This window comes from Aedes albopictus, chromosome 2 (assembly GCF_035046485.1).
Source record: "Aedes albopictus strain Foshan chromosome 2, AalbF5, whole genome shotgun sequence".
Classification (NCBI taxonomy): domain Eukaryota; kingdom Metazoa; phylum Arthropoda; class Insecta; order Diptera; family Culicidae; genus Aedes; species Aedes albopictus.
In genome coordinates, this window is record NC_085137.1 from 324,746,239 (window position 1) to 324,769,602 (window position 23,364).

Consider the following 23,364-nt stretch of genomic DNA (forward strand, 5'->3'; position numbering starts at 1 on the left):
GTAACAAACTTATCGTGTACCCCAACCCCAATTGTACTGTAAAAATTAACTTTTTACATCGAGATAATGCAAATGGAAGCGAAAAGTGCCCAAACCAGGATTCCCTGTCCAAATGGTCCTATGCCCTATATTGCCTTCAGGGATCCCAAGCCTTGGACATTTTTAGATTTAATTTTACATTGTATGTATTTTCTCGACTTGACTCACAAAATACAACCCTTTGCAACCTGTCCAGTCCCTAGATAAGAAACCCGACGATTATATTGGCTGTTGTGGGCAACTGAGAAATGATAAAGTGCATGCCGGTTATCTAATGAGAATCAAAAAAAAAAAGAAAGAGCGTCAACAACGATTACCTGCCTATAATGTGCTGTTGATTAGCGGGAGGGAGTGGATCGACGGACTGTAATAACGGTGCTTTCCGATAAGACGATTCATTGTTAAGGAGATAGTTTGTCCAGCGCCGATAGCAGTATTGTTTGGGCTATCGAACGGGATTGAGTTCTGAATTAGAAGAAAGTGAAAAGGGAAGTGTGTAACTAGTTTTTTTTGTGGCTATCCATTCTACCGTTGAATTCGATAATTTAGGATACTAAAAGATGAATCATCGCCGATAAATAGTAAGTAACCTACAGTATACTGCTTATAATCGCATATCAGACTCATATTAGCTGGATTTCCTATTCATATGGGACAGTTAACTGTTATGTGCCCATAAGTAATATAGCATAATGTTAGCGTTGTTAAGTAGTTTACTTATTTATTGAGGAATTATTATAAAATCATGAAGCAAATTTATAGATTTTTTATAAATGTGGCAGTTTAGAATATATTTGCAATTATTCAAATCATAAGAGCCACATCAAAATTTATTTTGCTGACCTCAGTGAACGGAACGCAGTAAGTGTGAATTGGCTTCTTTAGCGGTGTTGAGATAATTCCATATTCTGAATCTGCATGCTAAACTGAGCCGAAATCTAAATTTTCATCTATTTTGGTGCCCGGGAACCTATTTTAAAACTAAATTGAAGTTTGTATGGGAGCGATTTGTCGAATCAACCCTCGTTGCACTTTGTACTGGGCGGAGCTGTCTAACAGTTGCCCAGCTGTCAAAAGGTGATTTCGAATAATCTTTTTGAAATTGATTTTAGGTAGGGTAGAGTGGACCTGGTGTGATGGTTAGAACTCTTGACTATCACGCCAAGGACCTGGGATCGAATCCCACTCCCGACATACTCACAAAAATGTGAGTTCTTCCTTCGGAAAGGAAGTAAAGCGTGGGTCCCGAGATGAATTAGCCTAGGGCTAAAAATCTCGTTAATACAGATATAGATAGACTGATTTTAGGTAACAAAATAAAGTTCAAAAAATCTGAAAAAAGTCATCGCTCAGAAAAAGGTGCTCTTTAGTAAAAAATCAAAAAATAAATACATTTTTCAAAATTTAAAAACTCAATTATATTCGAGGAATTGTGCTAAATCTTGATAAAAGGTATACCGAGATGTCGTCTAACCATTGCCGACATTTCGGCAACTCAGCAACCCATTTTTATCGAGGTAAGGTTTGCCTAGACTCAGTAATGGAATAGTGGTATATGATGGAGTTTCCGAGAATCTGTAAACATTTTATAGAGATAGAGATATCGTTGCCGACATCGATTACTAAATTTAAGTTTGTAAGCAATAAATAAAAATGTACTTGTTTACTCTGGCTGGGGGTGGGATACAATTGCGTTTTTGAATGCTATATCTTGGTGGTACGGGTCGTCATTACAGTTACCAATCATTGCCCTTAATCTTTGAAGGTACAAAACGTAAATTTTCATTTCAATATACGTGAAGTGGGCGGCAGTAGAATATAGTTAAAAAACTATAGATGTCAGTGGTGTTCCTTTTGTTCTCTTTGGCGAACACACCGGATATCTATCTATCGTAGAATTTTTCGCTTTAAAGATCCCAGTACACAGGGTCAAATATTTGTTCAAAAAGAAACCAATACATCTTGTTTGATTCGATCAAATTTTTTTATTAATTTCAAACAGATGTTTGATCTTTAGAGCATTCTTTGTCAAATAGTTGACCCTGTGTACTTAAGGCCTAACACTCATTCTCTGTTTTTGATGTAGCGCCAATGACGCCTCTATGGTTTATTGCCTCTATTGACAGGACGTAGACTCGAAGGTGTTAACCTAAAAATAAGAAAAAAAACCTTCACTGCCTAACGTGGTGGGGAATCACCACGTTGTGCGGGTGGCTATAGTTTCGTGCTTGGTTTAAAAATCCTATTCCCATACCCGCATTGATAACAGAGCGGAACACTCGACCCAAGACAAGTGTTTCTTCAAGGGCGTGGCGACCCTTGTTGAGACGTTAAATGATTCTTCGTTAAGCAGTGCATCCTTCTGTTTGGGTTATGAATCTATTGGAATCAATGCGAGTTGCAAGGTGCTATGAGCATGAGTCATATGTGCTACAAGGCGATTCAAGGAAAACGATTAACCGGCACTTCATTGGATAGATCCATGGGTTTTCTGATGTGGGTAATTGAAGAAACTCAGAAAATTAAGTTTTTTAATATTTAAAAGTTTATTGACTTTTCAATGTTATACAATAGAGCAAAGTGTAGAATTAGCTATAAGTTAAAATACACATTAACAAAAACAAAAAAAAAAAAAAAATAGAGCACCTTTTCATAAGCCATAATGATTTTTTTTTTCTGATTTTTAGAACTTTATTTTGACACTTAAGGTCCCTCAGCGTGTCATCACAGAATGGCGTATTCAAAATCGGTGCCTGAATTCAACTTTACACAACATTATACCAATACATATTTGCAAAAAAATCAACACTTACCTTATTTTATAAAAAGATCCTTATCACGCACGATATTTGGCATAAAAATATAATCACACTACCTCAATTAGAAGCATTTTTCTAAGTATGCCCGATACTAAGGAGCTACTAAAAATACAAAAATAAGAAACAAAACAAGCAGCGCTTCAATCCTTTGTTTATTGTAGGATGAAAATGAGAGCCACATATTTATAAGGGAACCAATACTCTACATGTAAATTGTTCCAGAAATCCTAGTGGAAGAGTTAAGTCCAAAGGATACGTTTGGTTAACGTTTAGGCACCAAAACGATATTTTGGAACAAACTCACCAAATTCTACGAATTCCAGTACTCTTGAGCATTGGCGTACCTAGGATTTTTTTCTGGAGGGGGCCCAGGGGGGGCCTGACTTATAATGACTTTTAAGCGGGATGGGCGCCAGATATGTGAATATGCAAATCGGCATTGCAGTTTTGAGGAATCTAAATGACTGTTTTAGATGTGTTCGTAAACTATATGAGTATAAATAATTCCTCCAGCATTTTCTTCCATAGCTTGTTGCAGCGAATCCATCATGGATTCCTCAAGAGATTCCTTCGAGAATTCATTTATCTTTGAGGATTTGTCCTGGGATATCTTCAGTGGTTCCTCCTCTTTGAGGTTTCCTTCAGGAATTTCTCCAGAGATCCTTCTGCAGGTATTCCTTCAGAGATATCTACAGGGATTTCTCCATATATTCCTTCCGAAATTCCGCTAGAAGTTGCTCCAATAATCCCATCTGTAATTATGCGAAGTATTTTTGCAGGAATTTATTGAGAAAAATCTTACAGAAAATTATACTAGCAATTATTTAAAAATAATCCAGGAATTGCTTAAAACATTTGTACAAAAAAAATCTATAGGGGTCCATACAAGTATTCCTTCAAAAAATCGCCAAGAAATTACTACAGACTCGGATTTCTTCAGATTTTTTTCCCATGGATTCCTACAAAAATGCTACCAGGAATTCGCTAAGAAAGCTTTCCTGAGATTCCCTAAGGAATTCCTCATGGGGTTTCTTCAGAAATTTTTCCAAGAATTCCTGCAGGGAATTACCCGCGAATTCCCTCAACAATTCTTTCAGGAACAACTTCCGGGATTATCTTAAAAATGCCTGCAAGAACTCTTCTTGGGATTCCTTCAGAAACTCTTCCAGGAATTAATCCACGATTTCAGGATTTCCTTAGGAATTTCAGCAATTTTTTCAGTACTGAGATTTCCTCAGAAACATCTTCTGGAATTCTCTCTAAAAAAATTCTACAGGAATTCGTCCAGGCATTCCTCTAGAGATTCCTCTCAGAACTCCTCCAGGAATCCCACCAGGGACTCCTCCTGCAATTGTTCCAGTGAGTCATTAAGAAAATTCTCCAGGAATTCATTCAGGGATTGCTCATGGAATTTTTGCAGGGAGTCCTCCAGGAACCCTCTAGAAATTTCTCAAGGAATTTCTCTAGAGATTCCTCCAGATATTCTTACAGGCGGCATGTTCCAGGCATTCCCCCAGGAGTTTTTCCAGGGACTTCTATAGGGATTCCTCCAGAAGTATCCCAGGAACTTCTACAGGAATTTCTTCAAAAATAATTATCGCAGTTCCTCCAGCTATTTCTCCTGGAAATTCTCCAGGGATTCCTTAAGAAACTTCCCCAGGGATTTCTTCAGGAATCCAGGGATTCCTTCAAAAAATTCCCCAGAAATTCCTCCAGGAATTTATCTAGGAATTATTCAAGGTATTCCTCCAGGCATTCCTTTAGGATTTTATCCAAGCATTTTTCTGTGAACTCCTCCAGGAATTCCACTAAGGATTTACCATTCAGGAATTTCTTCAGGAAATTTTCCAGGGTTTCGTCCGGAATTTTTTTCCCCAGGAATACACCAGGAATTCCTTCACGGATTCTTATGACGGTTCTTCCAGAGATTCCTCCAGGAATTCCTCCGATGATTCCTCTAGTATTTCCTCCAGAAATTCCTCCAAGAATTCCTTCTGGAATTCCTTCAGAAATTGCTCTAGCAATTCCTCCTGGAATTCATCGGGAAATTCCTCCTGGATTTCCTCCAGATACTTATCTGGGAATTCCTGTAGGAATTTCTCCAGAAACTTCTCCAGGGATTCCTTCCAAAACGTATCTAGAGATTCCTACAGGAATTAATTCAAGGATTCCTCCAGGAATTCTCCCAGGGATAGTTCCTGTTGGGAATATGCAATACTGTTTCCTCTTAGTGTGGCATTTCGCGAGATCGAAGGCAAGATCAACTCTGTGAAAACTTTCCACAGCAGAGCCGAGCGAGCGCGCCACGCGTGCATCAATGAGTAGCATTATTCATTCAGTCCCTTACGTTAAACCCGTTCAGACGTGATTAAAGTATTTTTCTAGTTTCATTCACACGAAGGGTTTCATTCCGAGTCCGATTCCCTTCTTTGGTTATTTCGTTTCCATTGTGTTTTGTCCACCTCTGCCCAACAGTTCCACGGAATTGCCCCAAGAATTCTTCTAGGGATTTCTCCAGGAATCCCAACTAAGATTCCGCCATGATTTTGTCCAGAAGTTTCTCCAGGAATTCTTCCTGGGTTTCCGACAGAAATCTGTCCAGAAGTTGATCCAGGCATTCCTCCTGAGGTTTCTCCAAAAATTGCTTCAGAGATTCCTCCAGGGTTTTTTTTTTTTCAAGAATTCCTACAGAGATTCTTCAAGAATTTCTCTAGAAATTTCTCTAAAGATTCCTCCAGGAATTCATCAAGAGGTTTCTTCAGAATTACCCCAGGAATTCCTTCAAAAATTCCTCTAGACATTGATCCTGGAGTTCCTCCTGAATTTTATACAGAAATTACTACCACAATTTCCTTCAACAATTCCCCCAGGAATTTCTCCCGGATTCCAGGAATTACTCGAAGAAATCCTCCAGGGATTCCTGCATGAACTCCTCCTGAGATTCCTCTAAGAATTCCTTCAAGGATTTCATCAGGAATCCTCCAGGGATTCCTTCAGAAATTACCCCAATTCTCCTGGAATTATTTCAGATATTCCTCCAGGCATTTCTCGATGGACTTCTCCAGGAATTCCACCAAGAATTCCTTCAGGAACTACCCCAGGTATTCCTTCAGGAATTCATCCAGGAATTTCTTCAGAAATTGGTCCAGGAATTCCTCCACGATTTTTTTCAGAAATTCCTACAGCATTTCATCCAGCAATTTCTGCTGGAAATCTTCCAAGGATTCCTTCAGAAATTATTTCAGAAATTTATGCAGGAATTCCTCCAGGATTTTTTTTTCCAGGGATTCCTCCAGAAATTCTTCCTTGGTTACCTCCAGGAATTAATCCAAGAATTTCTCCTCAAGGGATTCCCCCGGAAATTATCACACAGGTGTTTCTCCAAGGATTCTTCTAGGGATTTCTCCAGGAATTCTTTCTAGGTTGCCGACAGGAATTTGTCAAGAAATTCCTCCAGGCATTCCTCCAGAGGATTTTCTAGAAATTGTTCCAGGGATTCCTCCAGGGATTTTGCCAAGAGTTTCTCTAAGGTTTCCTCTAGGGATTCCTCAAGAGGTTTTTTCAGCATTAGCCCAGAAATTCCTTTAGAATTGCCTTCAGGAATTCCTTCAGGAATTGATTCAGGGATTTCTTCGGAAATTGCTACAGCAATTCCTCCTGGAGTTTCCCCAAGAATTCCTTTAGGAATTTATCCAGGCATTCTTCCTGGGTTTCCGACAGAAATTTGTCCAGTAGTTCTGTCAGGCATTTCTTCTGATGTTCCTCCAAAAAATTTCTTCAGGGATTTTTCCAAGAATTCCTAAAGGGATTCTTCCAAGAATTTATGTACAAATATCTCTCAAGATTTCTTCTGGAATTCCCCAAAAGGATTCTTCTGAAATTTCTCCAGAGAGTCCTCCTAGAATTCCTCTAGGGTATTTTCCAGGAATTCATCCAAGGATTCCTTCAGGATATCTTCCAGGGTATGCTTCAGGAATTCATACAGGTATTTCTCCAGGGAGTCCTCAAGGAATTTCTCCGGGAATTCTTCCAGGGTTTTCTCCAGATATTACTTCATGAATTCCTCCAGGAATTCCTCCACGGATTAATACAGGAATTCTTCCAGGGACTATTATAGGAATTCATTCGGGAATTCCTCCAGGGGATTACTCTGGGATTTTTTCTAGAGGTCTCTCCCAGAATTCCTCTAAAGGTTTCAGCAGAAATTCATCTAGGAATTTTTCCAGGGATTGTCCAAGGTATTCGTCCAGGAATTTCTCCAGGGATGCCTCCAAGAAATCCTTCAATTATTCCTTCAAAAATTCCTCCAGGGATTTGTCCAGAAGATTCTCCAGGATTTCCTTCAGAGATTCATCAAGGAATTGCTTCAGGGATTTCTCCAAGAATTCCTTCTGTGATTTCTCAAAGAATTTCTCTAGGGATTCTTTCAGGAATTCGTCCAGAAATTCATCAATGGATCCATCCAGATTTTTTTCTAGCTATTTCTCCTGGAAATTCTCCAGGGATTCCTTAAGAAACTTCCCCAGGGATTTCTTCAGGAATCCAGGGATTCCTTCAAAAAATTCCCCAGAAATTGCTCCAGGAATTTATCTAGGAATTATTCAAGGTATTCCTCCAGGCATTCCTTTAGGATTTTATCCAAGCATTTTTCTGTGAACTCCTCCAGGAATTCCACTAAGGATTTACCATTCAGGAATTTCTTCAGGAAATTTTCCAGGGTTTCGTCCGGAATTTTTTTCCCCAGGAATACACCGGGAATTCCTTCAGGGATTCTTATGACGGTTCTTCCAGAGATTCCTCCAGGAATTCCTCCGATGATTCCTCTAGTATTTCCTCCAGAAATTCCTCCAAGAATTCCTTCTGGAATTCCTTCAGAAATTGCTCTAGCAATTCCTCCTGGAATTCATCGGGAAATTCCTCCTGGATTTCCTCCAGATACTTATCTGGGAATTCCTGTAGGAATTTCTCCAGAAATTTCTCCAGGGATTCCTTCCAAAACGTATCTAGAGATTCCTACAGGAATTAATTCAAGGATTCCTCCAGGAATTCTCCCAGGGATAGTTCCTGTTGGGAATATGCAATACTGTTTCCTCTCAGTGTGGCATTTGGCGAGATCGAAGGCAAGATCAACTCTGTGAAAACTTTCCACAGCAGAGCCGAGCGAGCGCGCCACGCGTGCATCAATGAGTAGCATTATTCATTCAGTCCCTTACGTTAAACCCGTTCAGACGTGATTAAAGTATTTTTCTAGTTTCATTCACACGAAGGGTTTCATTCCGAGTCCGATTCCCTTCTTTGGTTATTTCGTTTCCATTGTGTTTTGTCCACCTCTGCCCAACAGTTCCACGGAATTGCCCCAAGAATTCTTCTAGGGATTTCTCCAGGAATCCCAACTAAGATTCCGCCATGATTTTGTCCAGAAGTTTCTCCAGGAATTCTTCCTGGGTTTCCGACAGAAATCTGTCCAGAAGTTGATCCAGGCATTCCTCCTGAGGTTTCTCCAAAAATTGCTTCAGAGATTCCTCCAGGGTTTTTTTTTTTTTTCAAGAATTCCTACAGAGATTCTTCAAGAATTTCTCTAGAAATTTCTCTAAAGATTCCTCCAGGAATTCATCAAGAGGTTTCTTCAGAATTACCCCAGGAATTCCTTCAAAAATTCCTCTAGACATTGATCCTGGAGTTCCTCCTGAATTTTATACAGAAATTACTACCACAATTTCCTTCAACAATTCCCCCAGGAATTTCTCCCGGATTCCAGGAATTACTCGAAGAAATCCTCCAGGGATTCCTGCATGAACTCCTCCTGAGATTCCTCTAAGAATTCCTTCAAGGATTTCATCAGGAATCCTCCAGGGATTCCTTCAGAAATTACCCCAATTCTCCTGGAATTATTTCAGATATTCCTCCAGGCATTTCTCGATGGACTTCTCCAGGAATTCCACCAAGAATTCCTTCAGGAACTACCCCAGGTATTCCTTCAGGAATTCATCCAGGAATTTCTTCAGAAATTGGTCCAGGAATTCCTCCACGATTTTTTTCAGAAATTCCTACAGCATTTCATCCAGCAATTTCTGCTGGAAATCTTCCAAGGATTCCTTCAGAAATTATTTCAGAAATTTATGCAGGAATTCCTCCAGGATTTTTTTTTCCAGGGATTCCTCCAGAAATTCTTCCTTGGTTACCTCCAGGAATTAATCCAAGAATTTCTCCTCAAGGGATTCCCCCGGAAATTATCACACAGGTGTTTCTCCAAGGATTCTTCTAGGGATTTCTCCAGGAATTCTTTCTAGGTTGCCGACAGGAATTTGTCAAGAAATTCCTCCAGGCATTCCTCCAGAGGATTTTCTAGAAATTGTTCCAGGGATTCCTCCAGGGATTTTGCCAAGAGTTTCTCTAAGGTTTCCTCTAGGAATACCTCAAGAGGTTTTTTCAGCATTAGCCCAGAAATTCCTTTAGAATTGCCTTCAGGAATTCCTTCAGGAATTGATTCAGGGATTTCTTCGGAAATTGCTACAGCAATTCCTCCTGGAGTTTCCCCAAGAATTCCTTTAGGAATTTATCCAGGCATTCTTCCTGGGTTTCCGACAGAAATTTGTCCAGTAGTTCTGTCAGGCATTTCTTCTGATGTTCCTCCAAAAAATTTCTTCAGGGATTTTTCCAAGAATTCCTAAAGGGATTCTTCCAAGAATTTCTGTACAAATATCTCTCAAGATTTCTTCTGGAATTCCCCAAAAGGATTCTTCTGAAATTTCTCCAGAGAGTCCTCCTAGAATTCCTCTAGGGTATTTTCCAGGAATTCATCCAAGGATTCCTTCAGGATATCTTCCAGGGTATGCTTCAGGAATTCATACAGGTATTTCTCCAGGGAGTCCTCAAGGAATTTCTCCGGGAATTCTTCCAGGGTTTTCTCCAGATATTACTTCATGAATTCCTCCAGGAATTCCTCCACGGATTAATACAGGAATTCTTCCAGGGACTATTATAGGAATTCATTCGGGAATTCCTCCAGGGGATTACTCTGGGATTTTTTCTAGAGGTCTCTCCCAGAATTCCTCTAAAGGTTTCAGCAGAAATTCATCTAGGAATTTTTCCAGGGATTGTCCAAGGTATTCGTCCAGGAATTTCTCCAGGGATGCCTCCAAGAAATCCTTCAATTATTCCTTCAAAAATTCCTCCAGGGATTTGTCCAGAAGATTCTCCAGGATTTCCTTCAGAGATTCATCAAGGAATTGCTTCAGGGATTTCTCCAAGAATTCCTTCTGTGATTTCTCAAAGAATTTCTCTAGGGATTCTTTCAGGAATTCGTCCAGAAATTCATCAATGGATCCATCCAGATTTTTTTCTAGTAATTCTTACATGGATTCCTGATGCGGTTACTTAGGATTCCTCCAGGAATTCATCCAGGGATTCCTCGAGGCATACTTTCAGAAATTCCTCCAAGGATTCCTACAGTTTTTACTCCAGGCATACCTACAGGAATTCCTCTAGGGGGTTTTCCAAGAATTCCGTCAAGGATTACTTCGGGAATTCCTGTAGTGATTCCTTCAGAAATTCCTCTCGGAATCTTTTCAAAAAATTATTCAGGGGTTCGTTCAAAAATTTCAGTAATCCGTCAATCATCTTCTCCAGGGAATGACCCAAGATTTTTTTCCAGGATTATCTGAAGATTTTTTTGAATTTCTTGAAGGATTTCTAGAGGAATTGCTCCAGCGCTTTGTATTGGAATTCTTCAATATTTTTTTTCAGGGATACAGTAGAAAGGAAATTCTCCAAAAAGTCATCCAGGTATTCTTTCAAAATTATCTCCGGGAGTTCATCCACAGATTTATTCAGGAATCCATCCATGAATTTCTTCAAGAATACTCCCTGCAGTTCCTGCACAGTAGTTTCTTCATAAAGTCGTCCTGCGATTCTTACACATTCACTGTAACTAACTTTAAATATATAAGTACTTACATGCTAGAAGCGCTTTCGGACATTTCTCCAGGTAATCCTTCAGGAATCCATCCAGAGAAGATTCTATCGGAATTCTCCCAGGAACTGTCGAGGAATTCCTTCAGGGGAATTCCAGATTTTTACTCCGAAAATACTTCCAAAAAATTCTTCAAGAATTTCTCCATGGATTCCCTGCAGAGGTTCTTACTAGGACACCTCAAGCTTATAAGAGATAATTACATCTCAAAATGTTTGATGGGCACCCTTTCGGTTCGTTCTGATTTTCAGCTAAATTCATTCACAATTGGACGGTGCTAAACTCGTCTGAAGTTTGTATGGAGGTTCATATGGAAAAACCAGAAATTGATCACCGCTACCAGCACTACACTGATTTGTATAGGATAGGTGAGGTTTTTTTTTTAACGTAATGTACAAAATAGAACAGCGTGAATGCTGAAGAGTGCAGTAATGCTTTTCAAGAATATAATGTTATTATTTCCAATTTCATCGTGTTACGTTTAGTTATAAAAGGTAGTTGGTATCAATTTGCTGAGGCTGCTCAATCCAACCCTCTCTTCTTTTTGGCGTAACGTCTAAACTAGGATAACGCCTGAATCGCTTAGAGTTTAATGAGAACGTTGAAAAATATTATAACTTCCTCAATGAACATTTGAATTTGTGCATTCTTTGATAGACACGCAAATACTCGATGCCGAAGAAAGTAAATGAAATTTATAGTTATCGACTAGAAATCACCTTCAGCATGGTTTCAATGAATGCACTCGCGTTTACGCTGCAGCTATATGGGACTTTTATAATGTGACATCTATTTTCTCTGGGCTCCAAAAACTTCTGCTGTATTCCATTTCAAATTCTAACAGAGTTTTTTTTTTCCACATGATACTTGAATTCCACAAGGAAGCATTTAACAATATTATTCTGTGATGCTGCTAGAAATTTAAGAACTTCTTTGGGATACCCAAAAAAGAATTCCTTTGAAAACTTAAGATTTCATTATTCGGCGATTTAAAAAAGAAGTCATACAAAGAATTGCTATTTATATATGTAATTATAATTCATATTTTTGGTATCATATTTCCAAATAAAACTAATAGAGTCAATCACATAGTCCATTTTGGACAATGATCTTGTAAAATGTGGCAAGTTAAGAATAGTCTCCAATAACTATCAATTCAAACGCATATTATGCCAAATCAATGCCTTTTATGGATCTATGTTTATCATTAAGACAGTGGCTCTCAGTTTTTTTTTGTTATTCAAAATTCCTGGGGGGGGGGGGGGGTTGGTGTGCTGGCGGATTCTGGGGGGGGGGGGGGCTGGTCTTTGTATGTTCCGCCAAACAGAAATTTTGAATTTACTCCACGAAGAGCTGTCAGAATTACTGGATTTTTACATGGAAGGAAGATCATCACTTTCTTCACTTAATGGTTAAGAAAACTCAATTTTTCAAAAAAATGGTCTTTGGTTCGGTTTAGCAGAACCCCGACCAAATGGAATAATATCTATTTGATTGTGTTACGTTTATTTATGTATATGAAAAGTATGTATATAAAAGGCTATGAGTGTCCCAAGCGTGCTACGCCCCTGGTCTACGTGTATGTATTGTTCGTGAACGGAAATGTAACAAGTAATCAATGCACCAAATATTGTACGTGCAGTTGAATCCTGGAATTTTCAACTAGCGAAGTTGGATTTTTCTCCAAATCCGTGCGTCGAACCTTACTTTGGAAGTGGTGCGCTGTATAGCGGACCAGGTTTACTATACAGCGCACCACTTCCGAAGTTAGGTCCGACGCATGGATTTGGAGAAAAATCCAACTTCGCTAGTCGAAAACTCCGATTTTCAACTAAATTGAGAATATAAGGTAATTCAGTTTATGTGGGTCATTAGACGAGACACTTGAAATCGGTCAATAAGATTCTATCATTACACTCTGCTATTGATATTGCACCCTGCTTGTCTGAAGTCTGGTACGGTCTTGGAACCAATGTGGAGCTAGAACATTAGTTTGCATTTTTTTTGTCGGAATTTTGCAGCAGGTATGGATTTGCCTTGTGTATACTAGTTTATGACTCAATCAGACAAACTAAATAACCCCACTAGACTTGGTTCACACGAGTCATTCTGCTGCCGCACAGAAAGGATTGTTAAATATAGTGATAACGTCATGCTCAGCACATGTACCCGCCGGAGTATCTAACGATCTACAATGCGTGGTCGCCAGTATTTGATAAAATGCGGCCCATGTCTAGTACGACCACCAATCGGAAATCAATCAGGCTAATTACAAATTCGGATCTTATATTTTTAGGTAGCTTCCACACGGACGTTCTTTGTTGGCCATTCAACGGTTGGAGGTCAAGTTCTAAGGTCGCGTTGCAACCGGTGCGTCAGTGAAGTGGAGCGGAGGGTTCGACCAGAAGAGCCATGCTGTTGAAGGACTGCTTCCGGCGTCCTTCGGAGGAAATAGTGCGGAGAAAGCAGCTCGAAAAAAGACTAACGCAGATCAATCAGAAGTTTGCCAACTCGGTGAAGATTTTGCTCCTGGGCGCTGGCGAATCCGGAAAGACTACCATCATCAAGCAGATGAAAATATTGCACGTGCAGAATGGATTCAGCTTCGAGTGAGTTTAGTGACAATAGTGTTATCGCAATAGTGATTGTATGATGTAAAACCGAAGGGACATTGAAAGGTTACTTCGAAACTGTGGGTAGTGATCTAAAAGTTCGGCGAGTATGCGGATGCTCCTGATGAAATTAAGAGATTGGCAGTTCTAATTTTCGAAACGCAAATATTTTTCGTCGGTGTGGTCGTTTGTCTTGGTTCGCATTGCTCTTTGGTGACTTTCCTATCCAATATTTGTTTTTTTTTGTGGCTCGCAAGGCCAGTTATCAACTCCCTAAACCAACATTCTGGGGTTGATGATACGATAATCTTCTCAAAGTTTGCTTGCCCGATAGGTATCACAAAGAGGTATTCCTTTAGGCACGCGTTACCTAGCTTTAATTTTGTCGTTTTCGTCCTCTTCATTAAAAAAAATTTTGTCCATATCCTTTCTGTTTTTTCATGTAAGACAAGTAACAGTTCAACAGATATCAAACTGCGTTCTTATTGCATTTTCAGCGAACGTTTGGATAAGCTGCATGATATAATCGAAAACATTCACGAATCAATCTTTGAACTGATTCGTCAAGTAGTTTTAATGAATCTGCCATTTGACTCGAAAGAAAACTGCCGATGTGCTGAGGAAATTTTGAAAATGGGAAAACAAGCGCCATGGTTCTTGAGCATGGAGTACGTTCAACAAGTTCGTACGGTGTGGGCCGATAGCGCGGTGAAGACCTGTTACAAGCGTTCGAACGAATTTCAACTGATTGATAGTGCAAAATAGTAAGTGATTTAGCTAGCTGATTTACTTGGACGAACAGTGCCTAAATTCTAGTTCCCTAATTACAGCTTCTTGGACAGAATCGAGAAAATCTCAATGCCAGGTTACATTCCATCGAACTTGGACATCCTCAACTGTCGGAAAACAACGACCGGGATACAGGAAGTAAGCTTCCACGTAAAATTGCCCAAATCGCTTGGCGGGGGCTCTCAAGAGTTCAGGATGTTCGACGTCGGTGGTCAGCGTAGTCATCGAACCAAGTGGATGCAGGTGTTCGAAGGCATCGAGGCAGTGCTGTTCATGATCGCGTGCGGCAGCTTTGATCAAACGTTACGCGAAGATCCCAAACAGAACCGGTTGGTGGAGGCGTTCGAGCTGTTTCGGGGCGTGTGGCACAATCGGTTCCTGGCGGAGACCGGGTTGATTGTGTTCCTCAACAAGCAGGACATTTTGGAGCAGAAAATTCTGTCCGGAAAGTCGATAAAGGACTACTTTCCTGAATACGAGGAGTATGTATTGGCGGCTGATAGTGACAATTTGTGCGACGAACTAACGCGAACGAGAAGCTTTATCAAGTCAAAACTGGTGGTGAGTATTTTAAATTATTCTTTTTTGGGTGGCCAAAATGTTTGGGATAGGCAACTTTTTTTCTCTTACAAAAAAGTTCAATAAGCTCTAAGGGTCTGTTGCAATTGGAGAATTAAAATTATTTTTCACTTAAACTTGACAGTTCGATAATTATTTCTTTAGGAGAGCCAGTGGCGTCTCGTAACCTCACTTTTTACCTGTTCAGTGGCTCTAAAACTTTAAATTGCGGAGAGTTCAGGTTCTGAATCAAACTGAAAATGGATGGAAACGGCTATTCTCGCCAATTTCTACAAGATACAGGGGATAGACAAAATGATCGGGACAGGCAAAATTTTCACTTTTTAAAAAATATTCAACTAGCTGTAACCACAGACAAACAGACGTAACACTCTGATAATTCCCATCGTACATCGATTTATCGGTCTTTTTCAAAATATGATAGTTGGCCAACTGCCCATCCGTGGCGCTCGCATCGGTTTTGTTCGAGTATGACGTTTGCTCACTACCGCCACCTAGTTGATGGTCGGCCAAACTTAGTCCTTTTAGCATTGGGCGAATTTGTTTCCGTGACTATGATTTGAATCGAAAAATGTTCGAAGTGTTACGTCTGTTTGTCTGTGCTGTAACTTTTCGAAAAATGTATCAATTAATCACTTTAAATTATTAACAAGAGAAAAAGTTATAGCGATTTTATTTATTTTATGTTTTTTTTAGTAAATTGGTCTATTTTTAATATGCATCCCAATACTTTTTCTATTAATTAATTATGTTGTTACTTTCCTTCAATACATATTTATATTCAAGACAACTAGAAGGAATTTAAATGAACTATAATTAGTATCTTGACGTTTTATTAGAAAAATAAACTAATCGTAATAATTTTCTTCCGTGTCAAGAATTTTAAGTTGTGTCAAACGTTTTTCAAAGCTCATTATATAAGTCATAAATAGTCAAAATTTCATTGCATTCGGTTCATTGAATCCGAAGATATAACAGCTCAAAGTTGGCTATCGGATAATTATACCTTTTTCTAGAAACTTTATAACTTCGTGCAGAATAGCCCGATCTTTTCCAAATTTTGTCCTCTTATACACAACTAGTTGACCAACTTATACTGAAAATTAGAGAATAATTGATGCGCGTTTCGAAAAGTTACAGCTAGTTGAACATTTTTTGAGAAGTGAAAATTTTGCCTGTCCCGATCATTTTGTCTATCCCCTGTACATGCTAATTTGTTGAGAAAATACAAGAATTTACATTTGTTGAACAGGTAGATTTGAGGTTAGGGAATCGCCACTGAGGAGAGCTGTCAAGATTAAGTGTCGAACTGTCAAATTTAATGTCGTTTTCGTTTTTGTGACGGTGCTGCACCGCTTCGTGCTACACTTTTCACTGCAAAAACGAACAATTTCGGTGCAGTTGCTTTGGTGTGCGTGAATAAAAACCAAAATATTTACATCTTTGCAAGCGTTGAATGGTGGACACGGTGTACACCTGCTACACGCTCGATTTTTTGAGTGCTGCACTGTCTTGAGCGGTGCAGAGAAAGTGCTACACCGGTGCAGCACGAAAATCAAAAACGAACACTTTCGGTGCAAAAGTGCTACACCGGTGTAGCACCACCGCAAAAACGAAAACGACATAAGTAAAAATTAATTTTAATTTGCCAGTTGGAACAGACCCTAACCACAGACAAACAGACGTAACACTTGCGAAATCATTTTAAATTTTCATAGTTGTGGCTTTCACAACCAGAGGCGCGTGCATCGTTTTTCTATGCGTTTGACGTTTCACACTAGCGCCTTCTGTTGACGATATTGCACAACACAGTGATTCGTGCAACTTTTCCACCAGGTGATGGTAGTGTGAACTGGGCGATGGATTTCCATGAAAAACGTTCAAGGTGTTACGTCTGTTTGTCTGTGCCCTAACTTTTAGGGTGTGAACCATTTCGCTTATTCGTTTAACTTTTAGTTAAAATTTGACACTGTGGTGGTTATTTTTCATCGGATGGTTAAAAAATAACTACGAGGGCGGTCCATTTGAAATGTGACAGACGAGTACAGTCGGAACCCGCTCGTTGAGCCACAACCTCCACCCAACCAACGAATTTGATTCGCTAGTTGGGTGAAGTGACAGCAGCACAAGGGGCGTGCGCATTGTTTTTTATAGACTGTTTCAGAAATTATAAATACACTAACGATAACCTGCCATTTCAATTTGAGCACAATATCCAAAAAAGTTTCTTCTAGCTCTTTTAGTAAACATGCTAACGAAGCAAATAATACCAATTTTGTTGATGTTTGTGGTAAAAGTTGACAAATAGGGCTCTGTAAACTAGATGATTGAAATTTGAAGTTGCACAAAGTGGTCAAAAAATAAAGCATGGTAGAAAAGAAAAAAATCTGACAGATAAAATATTGTGCATCCTAGCGTAATCACTCAGATCCTGCTGATCTGAGTCAGCCGCCGTAAGATTGCGCCCGTTTGATTTGTACACGGCGGCTGACAGCTCCACCCGGCGGCTGCACAAAAGTTTTAGCCAAGGTACACACCGTGTACAAATCAGACGTGCGCGGTCTGGCGCGATCTGAGGCTGCGCGTTTCAAACGCAGCTTGCTGAGAATCTTTTTTTTTTTTTTATTCTTTTTTTTTTTTTTGCTGAGAATCTAAGATAAGCGCGACAATATTTAATTTCCAAACACAATAAAAATTGCTGTATCGATAATAAAAGATATTTCTCGATTGGTAAAAGTTATTTTTACTGGAATGTTTGATCAAGAACCACCATTACGGGCCTTCTCAAAAAAAAAAAATTTTGTTTTAAATTTCTCAACAACACCAGTAGCAACAAACGTTAAGCAAACGAATGTCTTAATTGCTGTTTACTGTATTCGTTTTTATGGTATGACAAGCTTTGCCATCTGAAGAATCGAATGAGCTGAAAAAATAAGTTTGTTTGGATTAAATGCGTTCAGGAAAGCTAAGAAACTGTGTGGTAGTTCTTATGCTCCGCAGAAAACCTTGAAAAATGAGAAACTTGATCTCCGAAAAAATGTTGTGGAAATGCCTTTATCGATTTTTCCCAAATTTTGATCAAGGCATTCCTTAGACAACTTGTTGAGAAAGCGAATGTGATAAAACTTTAGATAATTTTTGGTACTTAGGGATAAAAAATGTTCAAATCATTAAAAAACACCTTTGTGCAAATGCAAATTTGAAAAATTAAGTTATATGTTAGAGAACTCGACTGTTCTTTAAAATATCAAGACAATTGAAAGGAAATATAAAAATATGTGGCCGAATTCCGGCGCACAGTTTCTTCGAAGAGAAGAAATTTTCTTCCATTGCCTACAAGCAAGAAATTTTTCTTCTCTTCGAAGAAAAAGTGCGCCGGAATTCACCTAAAGGAGTACAATATGCTATACTCTGAAAGAAGTTAGTAAAAATCATTAGAAAAGTTCATTTAATTTAATAAACAAAGTGTATTTATAATTTCTGAAACAGTCTATAATCATGTTTAGGTTAGAAGTAAAAAGTAAAAATTTTCAATTTGTTTTACATTTAGAGCAAAACTGATACGTTTTGCAAGATACATATATGGCCAATGCGAGAAATAATTATTTTCACCCATTTTTAGTCTGTGAAGTGAAAATATAGATGTTTATGAAACCACCCGGACCAAAATGCAAGCACAAAACGCTTTCAATGATAGACAAAATAAAGTTTGCCGATGTTTTGCATTTGTTTCGAAGTAATTGTAAGTATTGTTTTTAAATAGAAATTATTCTCGATTATCAGTAAAGTTTAAGAAACCAAAAACTCATTAGCTCGCCCCTCGGAATTACAGATTGGTTGTCATTTTCAGTTTGACATTGAATTATGACATCCAGGTGCTTTTTAGTTGGCTGACAGCCCAACTAACGGAGCCCCAACTAAAAAGCCACCCAACTATTAAGCCCCCAACCAGCGGGTCATGACTGTAGTTATTTGGAACAAAATACAGTACGCAGCCAAATCATTGCGAACAAAAAATAACTATCGAACTGTCAAAGCTAACCCTGGTCGGGAGTAGGGTTATTTTTAACCGGACACAAAATTACTATCGAAGTGTCAAATTTTAACTAAAAGTTAACCGAAACGATTTTCAATCTTTTTTATGAATCTCTCTCAAATTGATTTTCAAATAAACTTGTAAATTATGATGTTTCTAAAGTCACGCAAAATATAAGTTCCAAAAGATTTCAATTATTTTTCTTTTTGCATAAAAATTTAATTTAAGGGCACGATAACTTTTCAACTGCTTGACCTATTCCAAATTTTTTAGCGTGCTTTTGTAGATATGTTTTTTGTTGTAGTAAATATGTCCTGAACAAACTATTCGTCAAAGTTTTCAATTTTGTGATACATTTTACCCAAAATTGCCAAAATATGCCTTAAAACTTGTTCACACCGTTTGACGGGCAAACGTCAAACTCGAAGAAAAACGATGCGAGCGCCACGGGTGAGAAGTTGGCCAACTATCTATTTTTTTAAATGGACCGTTAAATTGATGTATCACAGACAAACAGACGTAATACCTAGAACATTTTTTGTGAAAATCCATCGCCCACTTCACATTACTATCACCTGGTCGAAATGTTTCACGAAACACTGTGTTGTGCAACATCGTCAACAGAAGGCACTAGTGTGAAACGACCTCTAGTTGTGAAAGCTTCAACTATGAAGATTTAAAATGATCGTTTAAAGCGTGCTCGATGGGAATTTCGCAAGTGTTACGTTTGTTTGTCGGTGGAAGGCGAAAATACCGTCTCCAAAGGATTAGAAGATAAAAAGTCAAAGAAGCTTTAAACATTTAGATGAAACTTTTTCAAAAATATTTTTATGTAAACTCAACCTAAAGTTAATTTCAACAAATTTTCCAAAACTTACGGCAGTGCCGCTAGAAATTAGGTTGACCAAATTTAAAGATAAGAGTGGTGATAATATAATCAATTTTCTATTTGCTTTCAACTGCTTTTTGACGAACTTAGTTAGAAAATCTGGGTAAAAAGTTATTAAGTAAATTTACGATCGATATCGAGGGTTGAATTGATTTAGTAGCAAATCAAATTACTTACCCACATACACCGAACAGTTTTAAATGAAATAAAGTCTGGAGCTCGATTTGAATAGGTCGTATGTGCTTTTGTCGATTAAAAATTCGATCAGTTGGATTCGCTTATTATAGCGAAAACCGTTGAAATTGAGCAAAATCGATACATACAGCAGAATCCTCACAAAACAGGCTTCCTGTTCCATCATTAAAAGTTTGCAAAATGTCTGCCATATTGCTACAATGACTAAAATAAACTGATCGAATTTTATATCGACAAAAGCACATACGACCTATTCAAATCGAGCTCCAGAAGTTTTGAATTCTCTACAAACATTTTCAACTTACTCTATACTTACCTTATTCCCAGGACATTACAAATGAAACGCCTCGAAGGACATCGCTCCTGGCGCAGAGGAAGCGGACCTGCTATTACCACTTCACCGTAGCAACGGACACCAACAATGTGCGAATGGTGTTCAATGATGTACACAACATAATACTAGCGCGAAACCTCCACAATGTAGGCATTTTGTGATAAAATTATTCGAATTTTTATTTATTATGAATTAGAAAAAAAATATTTTAAAGTAACTTCCGTTTCCGTTTCGTTTTATGGTTTGGTACACTGACTACCAGATGACACTTTCCTTGAATCTGTTCTTGTTTGCGTATAAAGAAAGCAGCGAGAGAGTCCATGATCCGTACCTCTCTTGCTATAAAAACGCCGGTCTCTTATTGGTTGAGGTGCTGCATCGTCGGAGCGGAAGGGTTTCTGTGAGTACACATTGGATTCCGTCGCGTTCACCAACACGCTTAGCAGATTGGTTGAAAGCTGTAAACATACTCGGTAAAAATAGAACGAAGGCACTGAGCTTGCGTTGGTATTTGTCGAACAGTCCGCCAAAAGCCCAATGAGAAAATTTACGACGTCGTCCGCTCAATCGAGATGCGAGCGAGACACCCGCCCGACTACCATCAGGCAGCTAGCATCTGTCACTTTGAGAAAGTTTGGTGTTTTGTGCGAAAGTGTGCGATCACGCCCGGGGCCACATTTGCTAAAAACTCGCGATATCGGCATTTGTTTTTCTGCAGCTGTGTTCTGGTTAGTGAATGATAGTTTGCTTCGTTCAATGTGCAGTGCATTTCTAGTGTAGCTCGACGCGGGGGCTTATTTTACGGTATTTTGTTCCGACGAATGGTGACAAGTTTGACGCCGCATATGACGAATAATCACTTTCCCTTGGTAGTGGAAGGAAAAATTATTGACCGGATCGGTTGAATGTGTGTTAGTGCGGATATGCGCTCTCCACGCTCTCTTGCTTTCATTATGGTTGCGATGGTAGTGGTGGACTTCAAGATATGAATGATATCATTCGCACACTGAGCGCGGAAGTGCAATACTTGGTCAAAAGCTGCTGTTGGTTTTATTTGTAAGGTCTATGGGGACTACGAAGGTGATGACACAGACAAACAGACGTAACACTTGCGAAATTTCCATCGACCACGTTTTTAACGATCATTTTAAATTTTCATAGTTGTGGCTTTCACAACCAGAGACGCACGCATCGTTTTTCTATGCGTTTGACGTTTCACACTAGCGCCTTCTTTTGACGATATTGCACAACACAGTGAATCGTGCAACTTTTCCACCAGGTGATGGTAGTGTGAACTGGGCGATGGATTTCCATGGAAATCGTTCAAGGTGTTACGTCTGTTTGTCTGTGGTGATGATTTTGTGTGCGGTTTTCTGTGAGCAAGTGAAGAAGGGAAGATTTTTGCTTTTTCACGCTTCAATAATTTTAAATCTTCCTACTTGTGGCCTCTACAACCAGATGCGTATCGTTTTTCTTTGCGTTTGCCACAGACAAATAGACGTAACACCAAGGGAAATGACATATGGGTAATTCTCGCTGAGACCGGCCCACTATTTACACCTTGTCTTCAAAAATGTTTAAGGTGCCAATTTTCTGAAAGCCCTCGCCTAAAAAGTAAGAAAAATGCATTTGGTTACTCAAATTGATGGACCCCCCGTTAGTTAGAGCCACAACAATTTTTGCAGACCCCTCGATTTTGGTCAAATGGTGGCTCACTAAAACCGTTATAACTCGAAAGTTTCACTGAAAACCACCTCAAAACGAAATGTTGTTAAGAGGAGAGATAGAGCTACTATTTACAATAATAAAAAGTTGGATCGGCCATATTGATTTTGGCCGCCATCTTGGATTTTTATACAAAAACATTTTTTTCACCATGAGGGCAACCACCGATTTTCGAAATTTATGCATCAATTGAAAGCTGGGACATAACATATCAAAAAATTAGAGATGTCTTTTTCTTCTTTCAAAAGTTATCTACAGTTTCGTAAATCTTGCCACTTTTGCGCACAGGGCCCGGTGCCGACCGTTTACATAAATGCAGCGTTTTTTCGCAGTGTTAACGAACAAGAATTAAAATTCTGAACCCACTAATGGAAAATTGAAGGTTTAAGCTTTTCAAAACACTAAAAAAGTTATAAAAACAATGCCCGCATCATTGAGAAACAGTCAAAAACGGAAACGAACCTCCGATTTGGCCAAATTTTGCGACACGCGCCTTTGTGTATACATGCAGGCGTAAACTCGGATGCTGTTGCATGTCTTTGCCGGTGCGCATGGAAATGTATGGAGAAAACGTGGCTCAATTTACAAAACTGTAGATAACTTTTGAAAGAAGAAAAAGACATCTCTAATTTTTTGATATGTTATGTATATTCGAAAATCGGTGGTTGCCCTCATGGTGAAAAATTTTTTTTTGTATAAAAATCCAAGATGGCGGACAAAATCAATATGGCCGACCCAACTTTTTATTATTGTAAATAGTAGCTCTATCTCTCCTCTTTTCAACAACGTTTCGTTTTGAGGTGGTTTTCGGTGAAACTTTCGAGTTATAACGGTTTTAGTGAGCCACCATTTGACCAAAATCGAGGGTTCTGCAAAAATTGTTGTGGCTCTAACTAACGGGGGGTCCATCAATTTGAGTAACCAAATGCATTTTTCTTACTTTTTAGGCGAGGGTTTTCAGAAAATCGGCACCTTAAACATTTTTGAAGACAAGGTGTAAATAGTGGGCCGGTCTCAGCGAGAATTACCCATATCCTTTTCTAACTGGAAAATCCGCATTTATCTGTTCCTAACCGTCGCTAATCCCTGCTAACTTGGGCAACGCGGTTAACGACGGTTAGCAACGGATAAATGCGGATTTTTCCGGTTAGCAAAGGAACTGTCATTCCCCCTGCGTAACACTGACAAAATTTATATCGACTTTGCTTTTAGCGATCATTTTAAATCTTTATATAAGTAATCAAGGATGTAACTCACAACAGGAGGCGCGAGCATTGCTTTTTCTTGTGTTTGTTACACAAGATGACGGTAGTGTGAACTGGGCGATAGATTTTCATCATGAAAAAGCGTAATAGGGTCTCGGACCATTTGGGCA

The 23,364-nt window shown here is 39.0% G+C and overlaps 2 protein-coding genes across 3 annotated transcripts in view; both read left to right on the forward strand.

The window, feature by feature from the left end:
• Window positions 1-442: 442 nt before the first annotated feature.
• Window positions 443-20,496, forward strand: LOC109404376 (guanine nucleotide-binding protein G(f) subunit alpha). The gene is made up of 5 exons (XM_029879798.2): window positions 443-620; window positions 13,127-13,439; window positions 13,940-14,206; window positions 14,273-14,792; window positions 20,258-20,496. Exons 2-5 carry the CDS (start codon window positions 13,243-13,245, stop codon window positions 20,423-20,425), a joined length of 1,152 nt encoding a protein of 383 aa, XP_029735658.2. The 5' UTR covers window positions 443-620; window positions 13,127-13,242; the 3' UTR covers window positions 20,426-20,496.
• Window positions 20,497-20,835: 339 nt separating this feature from the next.
• Window positions 20,836-23,364, forward strand: part of LOC109403124 (elongation of very long chain fatty acids protein 6) — an 87,523-nt gene continuing 84,994 nt past the window's right edge. The window contains exon 1 of one of the 2 annotated variants that reach the window (XM_062852430.1): window positions 20,836-20,992. The gene's annotated coding sequence lies outside the window, so the exon portion shown is untranslated. Of the gene's footprint in view, window positions 21,069-23,364 lie in introns of both variants that reach the window. The other variant, XM_062852431.1, reaches the window with a different exon arrangement.

Excerpts from the sequence above, each read along its gene's own strand:
- LOC109404376 (XM_029879798.2), top strand. The coding sequence starts at position 13,243 with ATGCTGTTGAAGGACTGCTTCCGGCGTCCTTCGGAGGAAATAGTGCGG. Across the intron at positions 14,207-14,272 it reads CTGATTGATAGTGCAAAATA|CTTCTTGGACAGAATCGAGA; the intron begins GTAAGTGATTTA and ends CCCTAATTACAG. Across the intron at positions 14,793-20,257 it reads TTATCAAGTCAAAACTGGTG|GACATTACAAATGAAACGCC; the intron begins GTGAGTATTTTA and ends CCTTATTCCCAG.